At 47.0% G+C, this 17,924-nt stretch overlaps 1 protein-coding gene across 2 annotated transcripts in view; it reads right to left on the bottom strand.

Annotated features, from left to right (window-relative positions):
- Window positions 1-12,501: 12,501 nt before the first annotated feature.
- TSHR (thyroid stimulating hormone receptor) overlaps window positions 12,502-17,924 on the bottom strand; it is a 55,078-nt gene continuing 49,655 nt past the window's right edge. For both annotated transcript variants that reach the window (XM_056546712.1, XM_056546713.1), the window contains one exon: window positions 12,502-14,556. In XM_056546712.1, the coding sequence (XP_056402687.1) occupies window positions 13,158-14,556 (1,399 nt within the window). In that variant the 3' untranslated portion in view covers window positions 12,502-13,157. The remainder of the gene's footprint in view (window positions 14,557-17,924) is intronic.

The following is a 17,924-nucleotide window of genomic DNA, read 5'->3' as shown; positions in this document are numbered from 1 at the left end:
TTACCTATCATTCTGATTCCAAGATTGTTTTTTCGTGACATATTCTACTTTATGTTATTGGTAAAATTTTGTCGATACTTGCATCGTTTCTTAGTGAAAAATTCCAAAATTTGATGAAAAAATTGAAAATTTTGCATTTTTCTAACTTTGAAGCTCTCTGCTTGTAAGGAAAATGGATATTCCAAATAATTTTTTTTTTTATTCACATATACAATATGTCTACTTTATGTCTGCATCATAAAATTTACGATTTTTTACTTTTGGAAGACACCAGAGGGCTTCAAAGTTCAGCAGCAATTTTCCAATTTTTCACAAAATTTCCAAAATCACAATTTTTCAGGGACCAGTTCAGGTTTGAAGTGGATTTGAAGGGTCTTCATATTAGAAATACCCCACAAATGACCCCATTATAAAAACTGCACCCCCCAAAGTATTCAAAATGACATTCAGTCAGCATTTTAACCCTTTAGGTGTTTCACAGGAATAGCAGCAAAGTGAAGGAGAAAATTCACAATCTTCATTTTTTACACTCGCATGTTCTTGTAGACCCAATTTTTGAATTTTTACAAGGGGTAAAAGGAGAAAATGTATACTAATATTTGTAGCCCAATTTCTCTCGAGTAAGCACATACCTCATATGTCTATGTAAAGTGTTCGGCGGGCGCAGAAGAGGGCTCAGAAGCGAAGGAGCGACGAGGGGATTTTGGAGAGTACGTTTTTCTGAAATGGTTTTTGGGGGGCATGTTGCATTTAGGAAGCCCCTATGGTGCCAGAACAGGAAAAAATAACCACATGACATACTATTTTGGAAACTAGACCCCTTGAGGAACGTAACAAGGAATAAAGTGAGCCTTAATACCCCACAGGTGTTTCACGACTTTTGCATATGTAAAAAAATGTTTAAAAAATTTTACTAAAATGTATGTTTCCACCCAAATTTCACTTGTATGCAAGGGTTAATAGCAGAAAATACCCCCCAAAATTTGTAACCCCATCTCTTCTGAGTATGGAGGTACCCCATAAGTTGACCTGAAGTGCACTACGGGCGAACTACAATGCTCAGAAGAGAAGGAGTCATATTTGGCTTTTTGAGAGCAAATTTTGCTCGGGGGCATGTCGCATTTAGGAAGCCCCTATGGTGCCAGGACAGCAAAAAATACCCACATGGCATACCATTTTGGAAACTAGACCCCTTGAGGAACGTAACAAGGAATAAAGTGAGCCTTAATACCCCACAGGGGTTTCACGACTTTTGCATACGTAAAAAAAAAAAAAAAAAAATTCACTAAAATGTGTGTTTCCCTCCCAAATTTCACATTTTTGCTCGGGGGGCATGTCGCATTTAGGAAGCCCCTATGGTGCCAGGACAGCAAAATAACCCCCACATGGCATACCATTTTGGAAACTAGACACCTTGAGGAACGTAACAAGGGGTACAGTGAGCATTTACCCCCCACTGGTGTCTGTCAGATCTTTGGAACAGTGGGCTGTACAAAATTTTTAATTTGCACAGCCCACTGTTCCAAAGATCTGTCAGACACCAGTGGGGTGTAAATTCTCACTGCACCCCTCATTACATTCCGTGAGGGGTGTAGTTTCCGAAATGGGGTCACATGTGAGGTTTTGTTTTTTTTGCGTTTGTCAAAACCGCTGTAACAATCAGCCACCCCTGTGCAAATCACCTCAAATGTACATGGTGCACTCTCCCTTCTGAGCCTTGTTGTGCGCCCCCAGAGCACTTTGCGCCCACATATGGGGTATCTCCATAGTCGGGAGAAAATGCATTACAAATTTTGGGGGGCGTTTTTCCCTTTTACCTCTTGTCAAAATGAAAAGTATGGGGCAACACCAGCATGTTAGTGTAAAAAATTTTTTTTTTACACTAACATGCTGGTGTAGACCCCCAACTTCACCTTTTCATGAGGGGTGAAAGGAGAAAAAGCCCCCCAAAATTTGTTTGGCAATTTCTCCCGAGTACGGCGATACCCCATATGTGGGCGCAAACTGTTGCCTTGAAATACGACAGGGCGCCATGCGCATTTGAGGCCTAAATTAGGGACTTGCATAGGGGTGGACATAGGGGTATTCTACGCCAGCGATTCCCAAACAGGGTGCCTCCAGCTGTTGCAAAACTCCCAGCATGCCTGGACAGTCAACGGCTGTCTGGCAATACTGGGAGTTGTTGTTTTGCAACAGCTGGAGGCTCCATTTTGGAAACAGTGGCGTACCAGACGCTTTCATTTTTATTGCGGAGGGGGGCTGTGTAGGGGTATGTGTATATGTAGTATTTTTTTTTTATTTTATTTTGTGTAAGTGTAGTGTAGTGTCTTTAGGGTACAGTCACATGGGCAGGGGGTTACAGCGAGTTTGAGCTGCCGCGCAAAATTTGCTGCATCGCAAACTTGCAGCCCGATACTCACTGTAAGCCCCCTGCCCATGTGAATGTATCCTGTACATTCACAGGGGGGGACCTCCAGCTGTTGCAAAACTACAACTCCCAGCATGCACAGTCTATCAGTGCATGCTGGTAGTTATAGTTTTGCAACAGCTGGAGGCACACGGGTTGGGAAACACTGAGTTAGGAAACAGACAATGTTTCCCAACCAGTGTGCCACCTGTTGTTGCAAAACCACAACTCCCAGCATTCTCAGGCATGCTGGGAGTAGTAGTTCGGCAACATCTTTAGAGCCAGATGTTGCTGAACTACAACTCCCAGCATGCTTGGAGTTGTAGTTTTGCAACATCTGGAGGACTACAGTTTGCAGACCACTAATACAGTGGTTCCCAATCTGTGCCCTTCCAGATGTTGCAAAACTACAACTCCCAGTATGCCAAAACTGTCCAGGCATGCTGGGAGTTGTAGTTCTGCAACATCTGAAGGGCCAGATGTTACAGAACTACAACTCCCAGCATGCCTGGACAGTAAGGGCATGCTGAGGATGTGTAGTTTTGCAACATCTGGAAGGGCACAGTGGTCTCCAAACTGTGGACCTCCAGATGTTGCAAAACTACAACTCCCTGCATGCCCAGATGCCAAGGGCTGTCTGGGCATGCTGGGAGTTGTAGTATACAGGGTCCCAATACAGCGATGCATGTCGCTTTACAGCGACGTGCATTGCTGTAAAGGGCCCGACCGCGGCTGAAGAGGAACTCACCTGTCGCCGCCGCCGGGATCCGGGTCTTCAGGGACGAGGTAAGTACCGGGGCCGGTCCCCAGCACTCCCCCGTCCCCCGCCGTGTCCTCTGGTCTTCCTCCCATCCTCTCCGGACTTCAAGGGGCCGGGCAGGACGGGAGGAAGTAACCGCCCCCCCCCCCTGCGATTGGTCGGTTAACTAACCGACGGATCGCAGGGGATAGGAGGAGGAGGCAGGCTTGCCACCTCGCTCCTATTCTTTAGCATGGTCCTGGCTGTCTGTGACAACCGGGATCATGCAAAATTACCAGGCGGTCGGGTCCCAGAGACCCGATCAGCCCGGTATCGCCGCAGATCGCAAGGGCGATTTCCCTTGCGATTTGCGGCGATCGCCGACATGGGGGGCCTACATGGCCCCCCTCGGCGTTTGCCCTGGATGCCTGCTGAAGGATTTCAGCAGGCATCTGGTTCCGATCTCTGCCCGGCGAGCAGCAGGGACCGGAAAACGCCATGACGTTGTGGAACGTCATTGGTCCTTAAAGCCCAGGGTGCCATGACGTTCCACAACATCATTGGTCCTTAAGAGGTTAAAAAAACAGCGCCACATCTGTGCTCAGGTTGTGTGTGATATTACAGCTTGTCTCAATTTACTTGAATTACTGAAGCTGCAATACCACACACAACCTGAGACAGGTGTGGTGCTGTTTTAAAAGAAATCGGCAGTTTTTAATTTTTTTTTTAACCTTGGATAACTCCCTTTTAATGTTATGGCTGATCGATGAATATTTCGGTGTTGAGGGGCGCCCCTCCTCATCGTCTTTGAGAATTCACCATTGACTATGAAACCATTCAGGACTCCGCTGTTGTCTCGTTTGCTGATTTCATCCCCGTCATTAAGAGCTTCGCCCGTCTTTGCGGAGTTTGATAATTAGCCGCTTGATGGGGCGTTATAGACCTTGGGCCTCGCTCCCCCAGCCCTGAGAACCCTCAGCTCTTCTGTTCTTGTTCAGACAAAGCAGCAGGTTATATTTAGGAGCTCTCCATAGAATCGCTATAGAGCGGCAATCCATGAATTGATGTTAACTCCTTCAGTGCTGGGCAGACGCTGTTGTCTGGCAGTGATTGGGATTCAGGCTGAATGACCTCCTATGTATAAACTTATTAGGGGATCAGGAGGATCTGTTCCCGTTAACACTGGGTGTCTGTGCCAGGGAATTGAGTTCATCCTTGTCCCCCGCAATGGAAGGTGACGTGTTCCATGTTTTGTTTTATTATTGTAGATCCTTTTTAGACACACTTTTGATATGCTGTGAAGAAAAAACAAGATGGTGGCTCCTTGTGTAATACCTTTGTGCCTGTGGGGCAATACGAGGATCATCCGAACGTGGTGGTACAGGAGGAGAGGAGGCTGCTTGTCCGGAGTGAAGCTGAATCAGTCCTGGAGGGACCGTCATGTAGAGCTTGATGCATTGGTCTATGCCAGTGGTCTCCAAACCGTCCCTAGTGCGCCGGCCTTTGGGGTATGTTTCATATTAATTCAGCTGGAAATTTCATCAGTGGATTTCTACCGTTCAAAATTATCCGCAATTGGCGCTTGTGTCCACGGCAATTTGTCACGTACATAAATGCCGCCCCATAGACAGATGGCACCGTAAGACATGTTCACCCGCTGGAATCCGATTCCTCATCAGAAGTTCTGTCGTGAACTGAGCAGAAGAAATCAATGGAAAGGCTGCGAGCCAAACCCTGCGCGGAATCTCTGCAGTGTGAACGAGGCCGGACTGTTCTGTTCACTCTGTGGACATCGCTGATTGGTCGGCCATATGACTCTCTGTAGTGTTTGACAGCATCTCCCAGGGAACGAGGCTATCCAAGCCTCTAAAGATTTTATTATTTTTATATGCTTTGTTGTTACTATTATTGGCGCTGTGTGTGTCTGGCTTTTGTATTAATAGTGATTTGATTTTATGTGATTTTATAATTGCTATTGTTTTAATAACTCTGTATACGCCTACGTTCCTGTCCACATTGAAGAGGCGTCCATTTTGGAGGTGTGTATGTAAATAAATATATATATATCTCCACCACTATTACTTTATACCCCAGAGAAGGACAGACACCCAAAACGCTCCATTGGGCCATTTTTATATATTTTATTTGCCTTTATTTAAATAGTGTAGATCTATGTGGTTGCGCTGAGCACATACGGCCATTTATTGTCTTGTAGCAATCACTGCCCATGAAGGGGTTAAACAGACTTGGCCGGCTCATCGGTCCAGTAAGCGCTGAAGATTCCACCCTTCTCTCCCGCCATGACGTCTCCGGCACACTCTCGCACCTCGCTCACCCATAACACTGGCAGGTTCTGTCACAACACGCCCTCCACCTGACCCAGGAACCTGCGCAATGAAGCCGCGTGACGCACGAGAGACCGCTGCTCCATCTTGTCGGTGGAGAGTTTGCTACTTTGCTCCCAGTTTAGTTACTTTAATTTATTAGAATTGTAATTGGTTACTTACCAGGGAAATTAGTGAAACAAAACAGCTGAATGCTCGGAACCCAGCAACGGTGTTTAACCATGGAGACGACTGTCACGTTGTGTTCTCGTAGCGACAGTTCAGTAACATTGTACCAGTGCGCAGCCTTAGCTCTCAACAGATAGTGATGGCGGCGGTGACGCTTTTTGACGGTTGGAGCAGATGACGTCCGACAACAAGACGGAGAAATCAAACTAGGAAACGCTTTACTGCTCAGACAGGAAGCACTGAGCGAAGGATCCTAAGAGACATTGGGTGCGGGAGCCTAAGTGTGTGCGAGCCACCATGTATGCACCCTATAGAGCAGTGATCTCTAAACTCCCAGCATGCCATTGGCTGTGCCAGATCAGAGCATTGGAAGAGGATCCAGATCAGAGGCCTAGCAACCTTTCTGAAGCCACAGCTGAAAATACAGGGCGAGCCGACAGGAAGTGCGCTTCAATCCTAGTCATCGGCCCGGACCTGCGGATTACTGCACCCATACATGTCCCTGGGAATGTACCAGGATCTGGTGAATAGGCATTGAACTGCTTGTAATGGTGGAAGAGCAATTACCCCTTGGTAGCCTGGATGTTCACCCATCATCGCTCAGCAGAAGGTAAGGGAGACACTTCCCCACCACCTCTGTATTAGTGGACTGTGCCCAGACCTACTACTAGCCACCACAGGATACTGAGTGCAGGTGACCACCTATGGCCTCGGTACCACCTCACAGGCCAAATGGGCTGAAGTACCAGATTGGACTAACAGCTGCTTAAATATCTCCTGTAACCACCCACCTGTGTGCCCTTTTGTGTGGACGGACAGGCACGCATAGACGCAACCATCCTGAAGTTGTCATGTGACTTTACTTCTCTAAATATCGTCTGTGACCCTACAATTGGGCTACAGCGCATTGACCTACACATCAGCCTAACTATCAGCCAGTATCTCCTGCAATATTCTGCTGAGCCTTGTAGTGCTCTCTCTGACTTCCTACTTTATACCTTGTCATTTATTTCACCTTGGTGCCACCTGCTGGACTGACTTTGCTCTACGCTGCTCTGACCATGCAGAAAGCGCTTACTTGTACCTTATTGCTTGCTGCATTATGGATTCTCTGTTGTGTCTCCTCCTACCTAGGACTTTTGCTGACATTCTCAGGACTGCCACTCTACCAGTTTTGGCCTACTCCTCCCACAGTCTTGCCTTGATCTGCTAAGTGGCTGCCTTCGAGGTGCAAGACATCAAGTATGGCCATCATTTAAAGGGGTACTCCACTGGCTAGTTCTTGGAAGTAAATGTTCCGAATGCTGTTTTCCCACTGCTGGGGTTGGCCACGCCCCTCGTGACATCACAACCACGCCCCTTCAATGCAAGTCTATGAGAGGGGGCATGACACACCTGAATTCTAATTCCCAATTCCAACATTGCGAGACCTCTGCTGGCTGGGATGGAAACCTCCTTTCATATCATGCAAGGCCCCTTCCTCAACGCATGGGGATAGGATGGTACTACAACTCCGACCTCTACCGCGCACACCAAACCTCACAGACTGAAATTGGTTTTATGGAATGTGAAGCAAAAGAAAATTGTCGGCCACCTTAACAGTCTGAAGCCCCATATAGTCCTCCAGGAGATATATTGGAGAGTTGGTGCAGAGGGCACATTTTCTTCAGAACTAATCTTCCTTTTCCAAAAAACTATTTATACCCTCCTTATAGGAGGAGACTTTTACACCACCCGATAGCTGGATGTTAACAGGTCAGGCTTGTCTGCTATGGATGCCCAGACTGCGCCCCTTCATATCATTCACCTCTCCCCCTACAGGGACTATACATATTACCCACCCTAGGATCAATTACCTTATCTCCTGAGCCTTGTTCCCATATATATATAATATATATATGTATAGAGCCTCTTCCACTATATTTCCCATGGTCACCTCTGGTCATGCCCCCATTACTATCGCCCTCTCCTTGGATGAGCCAGAGTCGTAACTTGAGGTTTCCTTCCCACTTCTCTGGCTTCTGAGAACTTCAAATAGTTTTAAATCACTCACCAGTCTTATTTCACCGATGATAATCTGGAACATATTGTGATCACGCCTTATTTTGGGCGATGATGATGCACGCCATATTACCTACCTAATTCATAGGAAATAGAAATTTACAAAACTTAGAGTACTTCTCATGATCTTGTTATATTTTATAATCCCCCCCCCCCCCGAGGTCGCTGCCCCCATCATGATAGACCACCCCCTACCTTTATTTTTATAATTTTTTTTAGTTTTCTACCTTGATATTGCTCTGTATTTTCTGCTCAGTCCCAGTCAGATTCACAGACAGGGAAGGGGCGTTCCCCAGCAGGCGTGACATCATCTGAAACCATACAGGGAAGAACTTCCTCCCTCACTCTGCTACACGCAGCCCAGAGCAGTTCAGTGTGAGATGAGGCTATGATTGGCTAAGGCTGCACTCCCCCCACGCACCGGATGTCTGGGGTGCCGCAGCCGAGATCGCGGGGGTCCCCATCGATCAGACATATTATCCCCTATCCTTTAGATAGGGGATAAGATGTCTAGGGGCAGAGTACCTCTTTAAATGCTTCTTCCTCACCTGGACAGGATTCCCACCTCTATTCCCGACACAGATCAGACAAAATCTGAAGGAAAGCTTTGGACTTCATGGTACTTAGAACCAGGTGGTGGAGATCCACTATGTTCTGACTGACCGCACTCGTCTCATTTCACAATTAAGTAAATTTGGGTTTTTGTTGCTCTGGGTGAACCCCTGGACATTTGCTGTCACAAATCCTCTGCGCTTTCAGCTGTACTCTTCTTCTGAACCGTAAACCCTCTCCACCTTTCCCCTTTCTCTATTATTATGTTTGCAAAATGTTTAATAAACACATCTTCAATTGTGTATATATATATATATATATATGTGTGTGTGTGTGTGTATATATATATATATATATATATATATATATATATAATGAGCATTTGCCACAATGTAACATTGGAAAGACCTTGATGGCATGGTCCTACCCTGCGTGTGTTCTCTCTCTCTCTCTCTCTCTCCCTCTGCGGAAGTGGTTCCCTCCTGTCTTTTGATCAGTTGGTGGCTCGATGGGAGCTCCCCTTGTCTGAGCGCTTTCACGTCCTACAATTGCGATACTATATGGCCTCCATATTTGAATCCACCGTGGTCTCTATACCAACTGGCTTTGAAAGGTTATACCGTGGTGGGCCTCAGGCGAGGGGATTTGTCTCCGAGATTTATTCTCCGCTTCTTCATCCCCCTACTGTCGCACCGTTACATGGGCCGTTGAGAGCCTGCTCTGAACACTAGTGTTATATGGGAGAGGGCTTCCAAGGCTTCCATTTGCACGGTTTACAAGGAAACCCAGTATAAATTGATTATGGTCTGGTATCACACTCTGGAGTTATTGAATAGATTGAACCCTGTCATCCCCGCTCAGTGCTGGTGTTGTGGGGTTGGGTACAGTGCTTCATATATTTTGGTCATAGATTATTGGAAAATAGTGCAGCGTATAATCTCTGATACGCTGGGTGATTTTGTCCCTCTGAACCCTCTGACTTACCTACTCCACCTCCCGTTAAGGCTTTTCATGCATATAGCCTTGGCTGCTAAAACTCTGGTGGCAAAGTGCTGGAAGAGGACCCTTCCCCCCCTCTAAAATTGACTTGTTGGCCCGAATATGTGAGGTCCGCTCCTTGGAATTCCTCATGGCTTCTCTAATCAATTCTATTCCCTCTTTTATCTCTGTTTGGGAACCTTGGGACCGATTCTCTGATCGACAGCCACCTTGAGCGCTCTACCTTTCTCTCTTTCATCTTTTCCTTCCTTTCTCTTTCTTTTCCTCCTTTGCCTCCTCTTGTGTCTTGTGGTTTGTTTTGTGTTTGTCTTGTGGTCTAGTTTTGTACTCCCCTTCCCTTTGGGCCCATAGCTTGCCTCAGTGGGCTGGTGTACAAGGTTCTCTTCATATTATCGCAATTACTGACAAGGTTGTTTTTGTGTCATAAGCACCCATCATCGGAGGCCTACCCTCACATGTATACGGTGTCTTTTGCTTACAGAGGTCCTCCTTTTTGTTGTTTACCTATTCCTTGTCATGCTGATGGTTTTTGGGCCTCAGCCCTATTTGATGTTGCCTGTATGTTCTTTTCATTTACTTGGATTTGTATCTTTGAAAACTTCTTTAATAAAAATTTACAGTTGAAAAAGAAAAAAGGAAAGACCTTGATGGCAACTAATGTGAAAAGAAAGAATGGCTCAATAATGGAACACTCATCTCTTAAGTACATTTATGTCTTTGGGAGGTGGAGTATTTAATTTAAATTTCCAGTTACGCTTCCCTCTCCTTAATGGGCGCTGTCAGATCTAAAAACATTTGATATGTTGTTACTAATGATAATTAAAGACCTTTTGTATTATGGTTGTTTAAAATGTTTAGAATATTTAATTTAAAAAAAGCTCCTAAGAATCCCACCACTAGGGGTCCCCATACCTACTGGGACACTAACCAGTCCTGCAGCAGCCTCAGGCTTGTCCATGAGTCATGGACAAGAGATGGCTGATGAATCCAACCAAACACAAAAAAATGGGGGCTCAACCTCTATATCAGAGTACATATCAGGGTGCAAAGCAGTATATCCCAAAAGACCTATACAAAACAAAAGGAGAATAAAGCGGATATACTAAAGTGCAGTGCACACCTATCTATAACAGCAATATTCTGTATCTATATAGGTGTGCACCCCCACTTCAGTATATCTGCTTTTTTCTCCTTTTGTTTTGTATAAGAGATGACTGATGGACAAGGCTGCATGAGCAGACACACCAATTACCTCCCACCACCACAAGGAATAGAGAAGAACTTCAAAGGAACCAGGATTTTCGTCGCTGACCAGGGAGGAATAATCGGAGCCCAGGTAAAGGAATAAAGTTTAATAGCAACACGTTTCACCGTGCTTGTGCAGCTTCATCGTTGAAACGCATTGCTATTAAATTTTATTCCTTTACCTGGGCTTCAATTATTCCTCCGTGGTCAGCGCCGAAAATCCTGGTTCCTTTGAAGTCCATCTCTATTCCACAATTCTTCAAGAAGGCAGCAGACCATAGGATTTCAGCATTGCTTTGTATGCCACTACACAACTTAGCAGGGTGAGCACGGATATTTCATTCTTCCCTTCCCCACCCTCTTGCTGGCTATACTCCACAGGGAGCGCCTTTCTTCTTTCTTTTTTTCACCACCACAAGGAGGGACACAACCCCTCCCCCCACACACCAATCACCACCACAAGGAGGGAAACACCCCCTACCACCAAACACAAATCACCACCACAAGGAGGGACACGCCCCCTCACACCACACACCAATCACCATCAAAAGGAGGGACACGCCCCCTCCCACCACACACCAATCACCACCAAAAGGAGGGACAAGCCCCCTCACACCACACACCAATCACCACCACAAGGAGGGACAAGCCCCCTCCCACCACACACCAATCACCACCACAAGGAGGGACACGCCCCCTCCCACCATACACCAATCACCAAAAGGAAGGACACGCCCCCTCCCACCACATACCTATCACCACCACAAGGGGGGGACAAGCCCCCTCCCACCATACACCAATCACCTCCCACCACAAGGAGGGATATTCCTCCCTCCCACCACACACCAATCACCTCCCTCCACCACAAGGAGGGACACGGCCCCTCCTACCACATACCAATCACCCCGCTCCACCACAAGGAGGGATATTCCCCCTCCTACCACACACCAATCACCCGGCTCCACCAAAAGGAGGGACACGCCCCCTCCCACCACACAATCACCACCACAAGGAGGGACACTCCCCCTCCCACCACACACCAATCACCACCACAAGGGAGGACACGCCTCCTCCCACCATACACCAATCACCTCCCACCACAAGGAGGGACACTCCCCCTCCCACCACACACCAATCACCTCCCTCCACCACAAGGAGGGACATGCCCCCTCCCACCACACACCAATCACCTCCCTCCACCACAAGGAGGGACATTCCCCCCTCCCACCACACACCAATCACCTCCCTCCACCACAAGGACGGACACTCCCCCTCCCATTCTGGATGTGAGTGGGGTATGATGCCCTGATGCAATGTGTCCCAACCCTGATGGAGCTTAGCATCCCGAAAAGGTGAAACTCCATGTTATGCAGATTGTACATAAGAAATGTTGACAACCCTTTCCCCCATACAGGGCGTGACCTGCGGCTATGACACCCAACAGTGGCGGGCGGGCCCCCACCATACTATCGCCCATCACTCCGACCCCTCGCGTGACATGTCATAAATCGGACCTGTCAAGTCTAAAATTTTGCGTTTCCTGCTCAGACTGCAGCAGTCTACGGATCTGAGTGTCAGCGAGCGGTCGAGTGACTCACAGGATTCTCTGTATTTTGAGCGATTTCGGGTCTTTATATATTTTTTCTTGTCAAACCTGAGATGTTGATTTAGAATCTGCTTAAATTTGGTTCCTTGAAGAATTTTTTTCCCCTGTTTCCCTCGCGCTCCCTCATTTCCAGGAACCGTTCGCAGACGACACCCTATTCCTCCGTGGACGCTTCCGCTGTCTCTCTTGCTGCTTTAAGACATCTTCAAGATGTGCAGGGTAATAAACACCTAATATCCCGTTTTCCAAAGGAAAAGAGAAAAAAAAAAACTTGTTTGTGAAAATGAAATTCTATCTTCTGTCCGTCCCCCCCCCCCCCCCCCAGATCCTGCGACGGACGCGGGGAGAAAAAGTCAGAAACCAAATGGAACAGGTTTATTTTTAGCCTCTTTTTGTGCGGTTATATGGGATATTTACAGAAGGGATCACGTCTTCACTTTCCGCCTCCATAGCGTCCTGTGTATGTGCAGAGCACGTCTGATCGTCTGCCGCCCCCCCATATCATATAGGAATCACATTGGCGCATGACCCACCTATGGTCATATACACATCACCATCAATGCCCTGAATCTAAAAAATAAGTATTATTAACAAATGTATTTCCCTTAAAAAAATCTAAACATTAACATTTTAACGAAACACAAATCCTGCGTCGTCAGTTCTTAGTTATATTTGCGTCAGTAATCCCGATTTCACCCTCTTGGTTACATTGCTATAGAGATTAACCTATTATGTGGACTGGGAAAACCTCCTGTCTTCTCTAGGAGCCCATGTTGTCACCCAGCTTTCCCACACCCTGAACAGCACATGCCCCTAGTTTTGCAGTGATCCTTCCCTCCCTGCTACATAACTGGACAAATTGGCCATTCGAGGATCTAGGAAATGCTCTTCAGGTTCTGGTTCACGGCTCATACCTGGTCCATGTACCCAGCAGTGAATAAACCTTCATGGTTAGTAGGTAGTGGTCACTAGTGGACACCAGGGGTTGTCAAGTCTCTACTGGTGGTCAGGTTAGTAGCAGCCGCACTATAGACACTACAACACTGTCATCCCGCAGTCCTCCAGGAGCGCTTCTTGGTTTGCTGCCACGTCTTGGGTTTCTTTCACAAAATCTGGAATATTTGCCGGGATGTGCCCAGTGCCATCACTGCTCCTCTGCCGGAACGAGCCGCTGCTGTTCTTAGCAGAAACCGTCTGTCCACGGTAAACCTGCGCCTGATGCTCGCAGACGCCGAACTTACTGAGGAGGATAAAGACATCTCTCCGAAAAGCCTTGGTAAATATGGCATAGAGGAAAGGATTGGCACAGGAGTTCAGAGGGTAGAACAAGACCAGGAGGATCTTAGAGTTGGAAACTGTTATAAGCGGCTTGTTCATTATGGCGGACAAGGCATAGAAGGAAATGGGCGCCATGCAAAGGAAATCGGTGAAGATCAGGACAGCCATGCGCTTGGCGATCTTCGTGTCTTTGTCTCCAGACTTGTAATGTGGATTTCGTACGGTGATGTAGATCTTGATGTAGCAGGCGCAGATGATGATGAATGCCACGATGTTGAGCATCAAAACCAGGATGATGTAGGCTTGGGCGAGCGTAGTCTCTGTGTCCATCGGTAAACAGATGCTGACTTTGATGTAGCTGCTGATCCCGACCAATGGTAAGAGCGCCAAAAAGAAACAAAATACCCAACCACCCAGCATGATGAAGGTGGCGTGTCTGAGGCGGATCTTGCGATCCAGACGCATGGCAAACGTGATGGCATACCAGCGCTCCAGTGTTATCACTGTCAGCGTGTACACGGAGAGCTCACTGGCGAATACAGTGAAGAATCCTGCTGTGTTACATCCTGGCCCGGTCTGCCAGTTAATGGCATAATTGTAGTACTCAGAGCGAGTGTGAAGGTCCTCTGAGGCAATGAGAAGAAGGTAGATACCCATGCAGAAGTCTGCAAATGCCAGATTGCACATGAGGAAGCGGGGCACGGTCAACTTGTAATGGCTGGTGATGAGGATGAACAAGACGAAGGCATTGCCCAGAATGGCCAAGAGATTGACGAACCAGACCACTATCCTCAGGAAGTTATAGCCCATGATGTCCTCGCAGGGGTTGAACTCGTCCGGTGTGGGTGTGCACACCAGCTTCTCGCCACCATCACAAATATCGTACATATCATAACTGTCAGAAAACGTGTGGTGCTGCTTCTGCACGTTCTTGATCTCTTGCCCAAATCCAACGTCTTCATCTCCCTGGTCCTCAAAGAAGACAGAGAAATGGCTGCTGCTGTGGAAGGTTGTAGACTTGGTGTTCTCAGTTTGGTCTGGATCTCCATCCACGTAGTCTTGGTAATATGGGCCAATCCCAACAAAAGTCCTGACTGATCGCTTCTGGGGACTGCTGTGCAGATAAGTTTGGTTACAGAAGTAAGACTCCAGGTCACTGCGGAGGGAACAAGGCAGACAAGGGATTAGTGGACATTGATGAAAACATGACAATTATTCAACAATGTCTGGAGAAATATAGGAAAAGAACACAGACTGAAGTTACACAGCTGCAACACCCAGAGTGATGCATGGAGCAGTGCCGTTTGTGACATTGGGGAAAACATGACAATTAATTATTCAACAATGTCTGGCGGAAACATAAGAGACGAACACTTCGATTAAAGATACAGAGCTGCAACAACTAGGGAGATCCATGTAGCAGTGCTGTTTGTTGTATAATTGTCATGTTCTCTGCTATGTCACAAAACGGCACTGCTCCATGCATCTCTCTGTTGCAGTCGATATGTTCGTCTCTTATGTTTCCCCCCCCAAGACATTGTTGAATAAATGTCATGTTTTCCCCACCGTCACAATGTCTAGAGAAAAATAGGAGAACACAACTGCAACAACCAGGGAGATGGGTGGAGCAGTGCCGTTTGTGACATTGGGGAAAACATGAAAATTATCCAACACCGTCTGGGGAAACATAGGAGGACATATCAACTGAAGGTGCGCAGCTTCAACAACCAGGAAGATGCGTGGAGCAGTGCCGTTTGTGACGTTGGGGAAAACATGACAATTCATTATTTAACAATGTCTGGGGAAACATAGGAAAATAACACATTGATTACAAGTACGCAGCTGCAACAACCAGGGAGATCCATGTAGCAGTGCTTTTTGTTGAATAATTGTCATGTTCTTTGCTACGTCACAAACGGCACTGCTCCTTGAATCTCTCTGGTGGGTGCAGTCAATATGTTTGTCTCTTATGTTTTCCCCAATGTCACAATGTGATGTATTAGATCTATTAGATGCATGCAGGCGCAAATGCTCGCGCTTGATTGATTGCGCACACTCCACGGAGTAACCAGCTATCCACAGCGCTTGCGCATTCTTCATCAATCAAGAGTGAGCGTTTGCGCATGCGCACATCTAATAGATCTAATACATCTAATGCGCAAGTGCTGTGGATAGCGGAGTGTGTGCAAGTGCGAATATGTTGAAGTGAGCGGAAGTGAAACTGTAACGGGTAGCAGAGGATACCCGGAAGCACAAGCCGGCGGTCGCCACCATTGGAAACATTGTGGGGTATGTATGAGTCGCACCTTGGAATAACAGGTTAACTAAAAGGTTGTTAATTAGACGGCATATTCTGTATATACACTGCTCAAAATAATAAAGGGAACACTGCGATAACACATTGTAGATCTGAATGAACAAATCATATGAAATACTTTCCTCTTTACATAGTTGAATGCGCTGACAACAAAATCACCAAAAATTATCAATGGAAATCATTAACCCATGGAGGTCTGGATATGGAGTCACACTCAAAATAACAGTGGAAAACCACACTACAGGCCGATCCAACTTTATGTAATGTCCTTAAAACAAGTCCCAATGAGGCTCAGTAGTGTGTGTGACCTCCACGTGCCCGTATGACCTCCCTACAATGCCTGGGCATGCTCCTGATGAGGTGGAGGATGGTCTCCTGAGGGATGTCCTCCCAGACCTGGACTAAAGCATCTGCCAACTCCTGGACAGTCTGTGGTGGATGGAGCGAGACGTCCCAGATGTGCTCAATCGGATTCAGGGGAACGGGCGGCCAGTCCATAGCATCAATGCTTTCCTCTTGTAGGAACTGCTGACACACTCCAGCCACATGAGGTCTAGCATTGTCTTGTATTAGGAGGAACCCAACCGCACCAGCATATGGTCTCACAAGGGGTCAGAGGATCTCATCTCGGTACCTAATGGCAGTCACAAAGACGGAGGTAGCGGTCCTGCTGCTGGGTTGTTGCCCTCCTACAGCCTCCTCCACGTCTCCTGATGTACTGGCCTGTCTCCTGGTAGCCCCTCCATGTTCTGGACACTACGCTGACAGACACAGCAAACCTTCTTGCCACAGCTCACATTGATGTGCCATCCTGGATGAGCTGCACTACCTGAGCCACTTGTGTGGGTTGTAGACTCCATCTCATGCTACCACTAGAGTGAAAGCACCGCCAGCATTCAAAAGTGACCAAAACATCAGCCAGGAAGCATAGGAACTGAGAAGTGGTCTGTGGTCACCTCCTGCAGAACCACTCCTTTATTGGGGGTGTCTTGCTAATTGCCTATCATTTCCACGTGTTGTCTGTTCCATGTGAAATTGATTGTCAATCAGTGATCTTCCTGAGTGGACAGTGGGATCTCACACAAGTGTCAGTGACTTGGAGTTACATTGTGTTGTTTACGTGTTCCCTTTATATTTTGAGCAGTGTATAATATATATATATATATGATAGAGATGAGTGATAAGCCACAGCACCCCTGAGGAAGTCAACCACAAGTGACGGAACGTGTCGGAGCATACCATCTCCCCTCTCTCTTTTAGCTCCCAGTACTCCATATTAGAACCTTGGACTGGCACATTGCAGGTTGTATTGGAATAACTTTTGTTCTGGGATATTCAAATATTAATTGTATTATAAGATCTTTATTTATATTGGGCCAGTTGGGATAGTGCATTAGACTTGGATGGGAGGGGCCAGAGGGCTCCTCCCTGTTGTGGAACGGCGTTTGGGCCTTTTTAAATGATTTTAAAGGTCTGTCCGGTTGGCTTTTTGGGCTTTATAATCATGTATTAAATATTATTATTTTTTCTAAAGATTTGGGTGTGCGCTATATATGGTGGATTTCCTTTTTGTGTGTGTAATTTTATGTTTATTTTGGTATTTATAAATTAATTGTGTGGATTGAGCCTGCTTACTGTTCTTTGTATGTTTTCCCCAACATCACAATGTCTGGGGAAACAATAAGAGAGGAACACGACTGCAACAACCAGGGAGATGCGCTGAGCAGTGCCGTTTGTGAGGGTAAAGCTCTGCAGTACTCAGACCGTGCAGGCGACGTATGGCCCTCAGGACAGGCGCTCTCTCTGGATCAGTCGTTACGGACACAGTGTGAGAGCCAGGAGCCACCATGCATGCATTCTAAAGAGCCGTGGTCTCTAAACGATGGCCCTCCAGCTGTGGCAAAACTACAATTCCCAGCATGCCCAAACAACCAGGAGCCACCTGCATGCATTCTAAAGAGCCGTGGTCTCTAAACGGTGGCCCTCCAGCTGTTGTAAAACTACAATTCCCAGCATGCCCGGACAGCCGTTGGCTGTCTGGGCATGCTGGGAGTTGTAGTTTTGCAGCAGCTGGAGGCACTCTGGTTGGGACACACCACTCTGAGCCCAAGGGAAGGACAATCCTTCAGCCGTGGTTTCCTAAAGGTTTCTTCCACTGGGAATCCTTCCTCTCCTAAGTGCTGGAGGCTGTCCGGGCATGCTGGGAT

This window comes from Hyla sarda, chromosome 11 (genome assembly GCF_029499605.1).
Source record: "Hyla sarda isolate aHylSar1 chromosome 11, aHylSar1.hap1, whole genome shotgun sequence".
In the NCBI taxonomy this organism is placed as follows: Eukaryota; Metazoa; Chordata; class Amphibia; order Anura; family Hylidae; genus Hyla; species Hyla sarda.
Note: the sequence above shows the minus strand (reverse complement) of the source record. Positions and strands in the feature narration are given on the sequence as shown.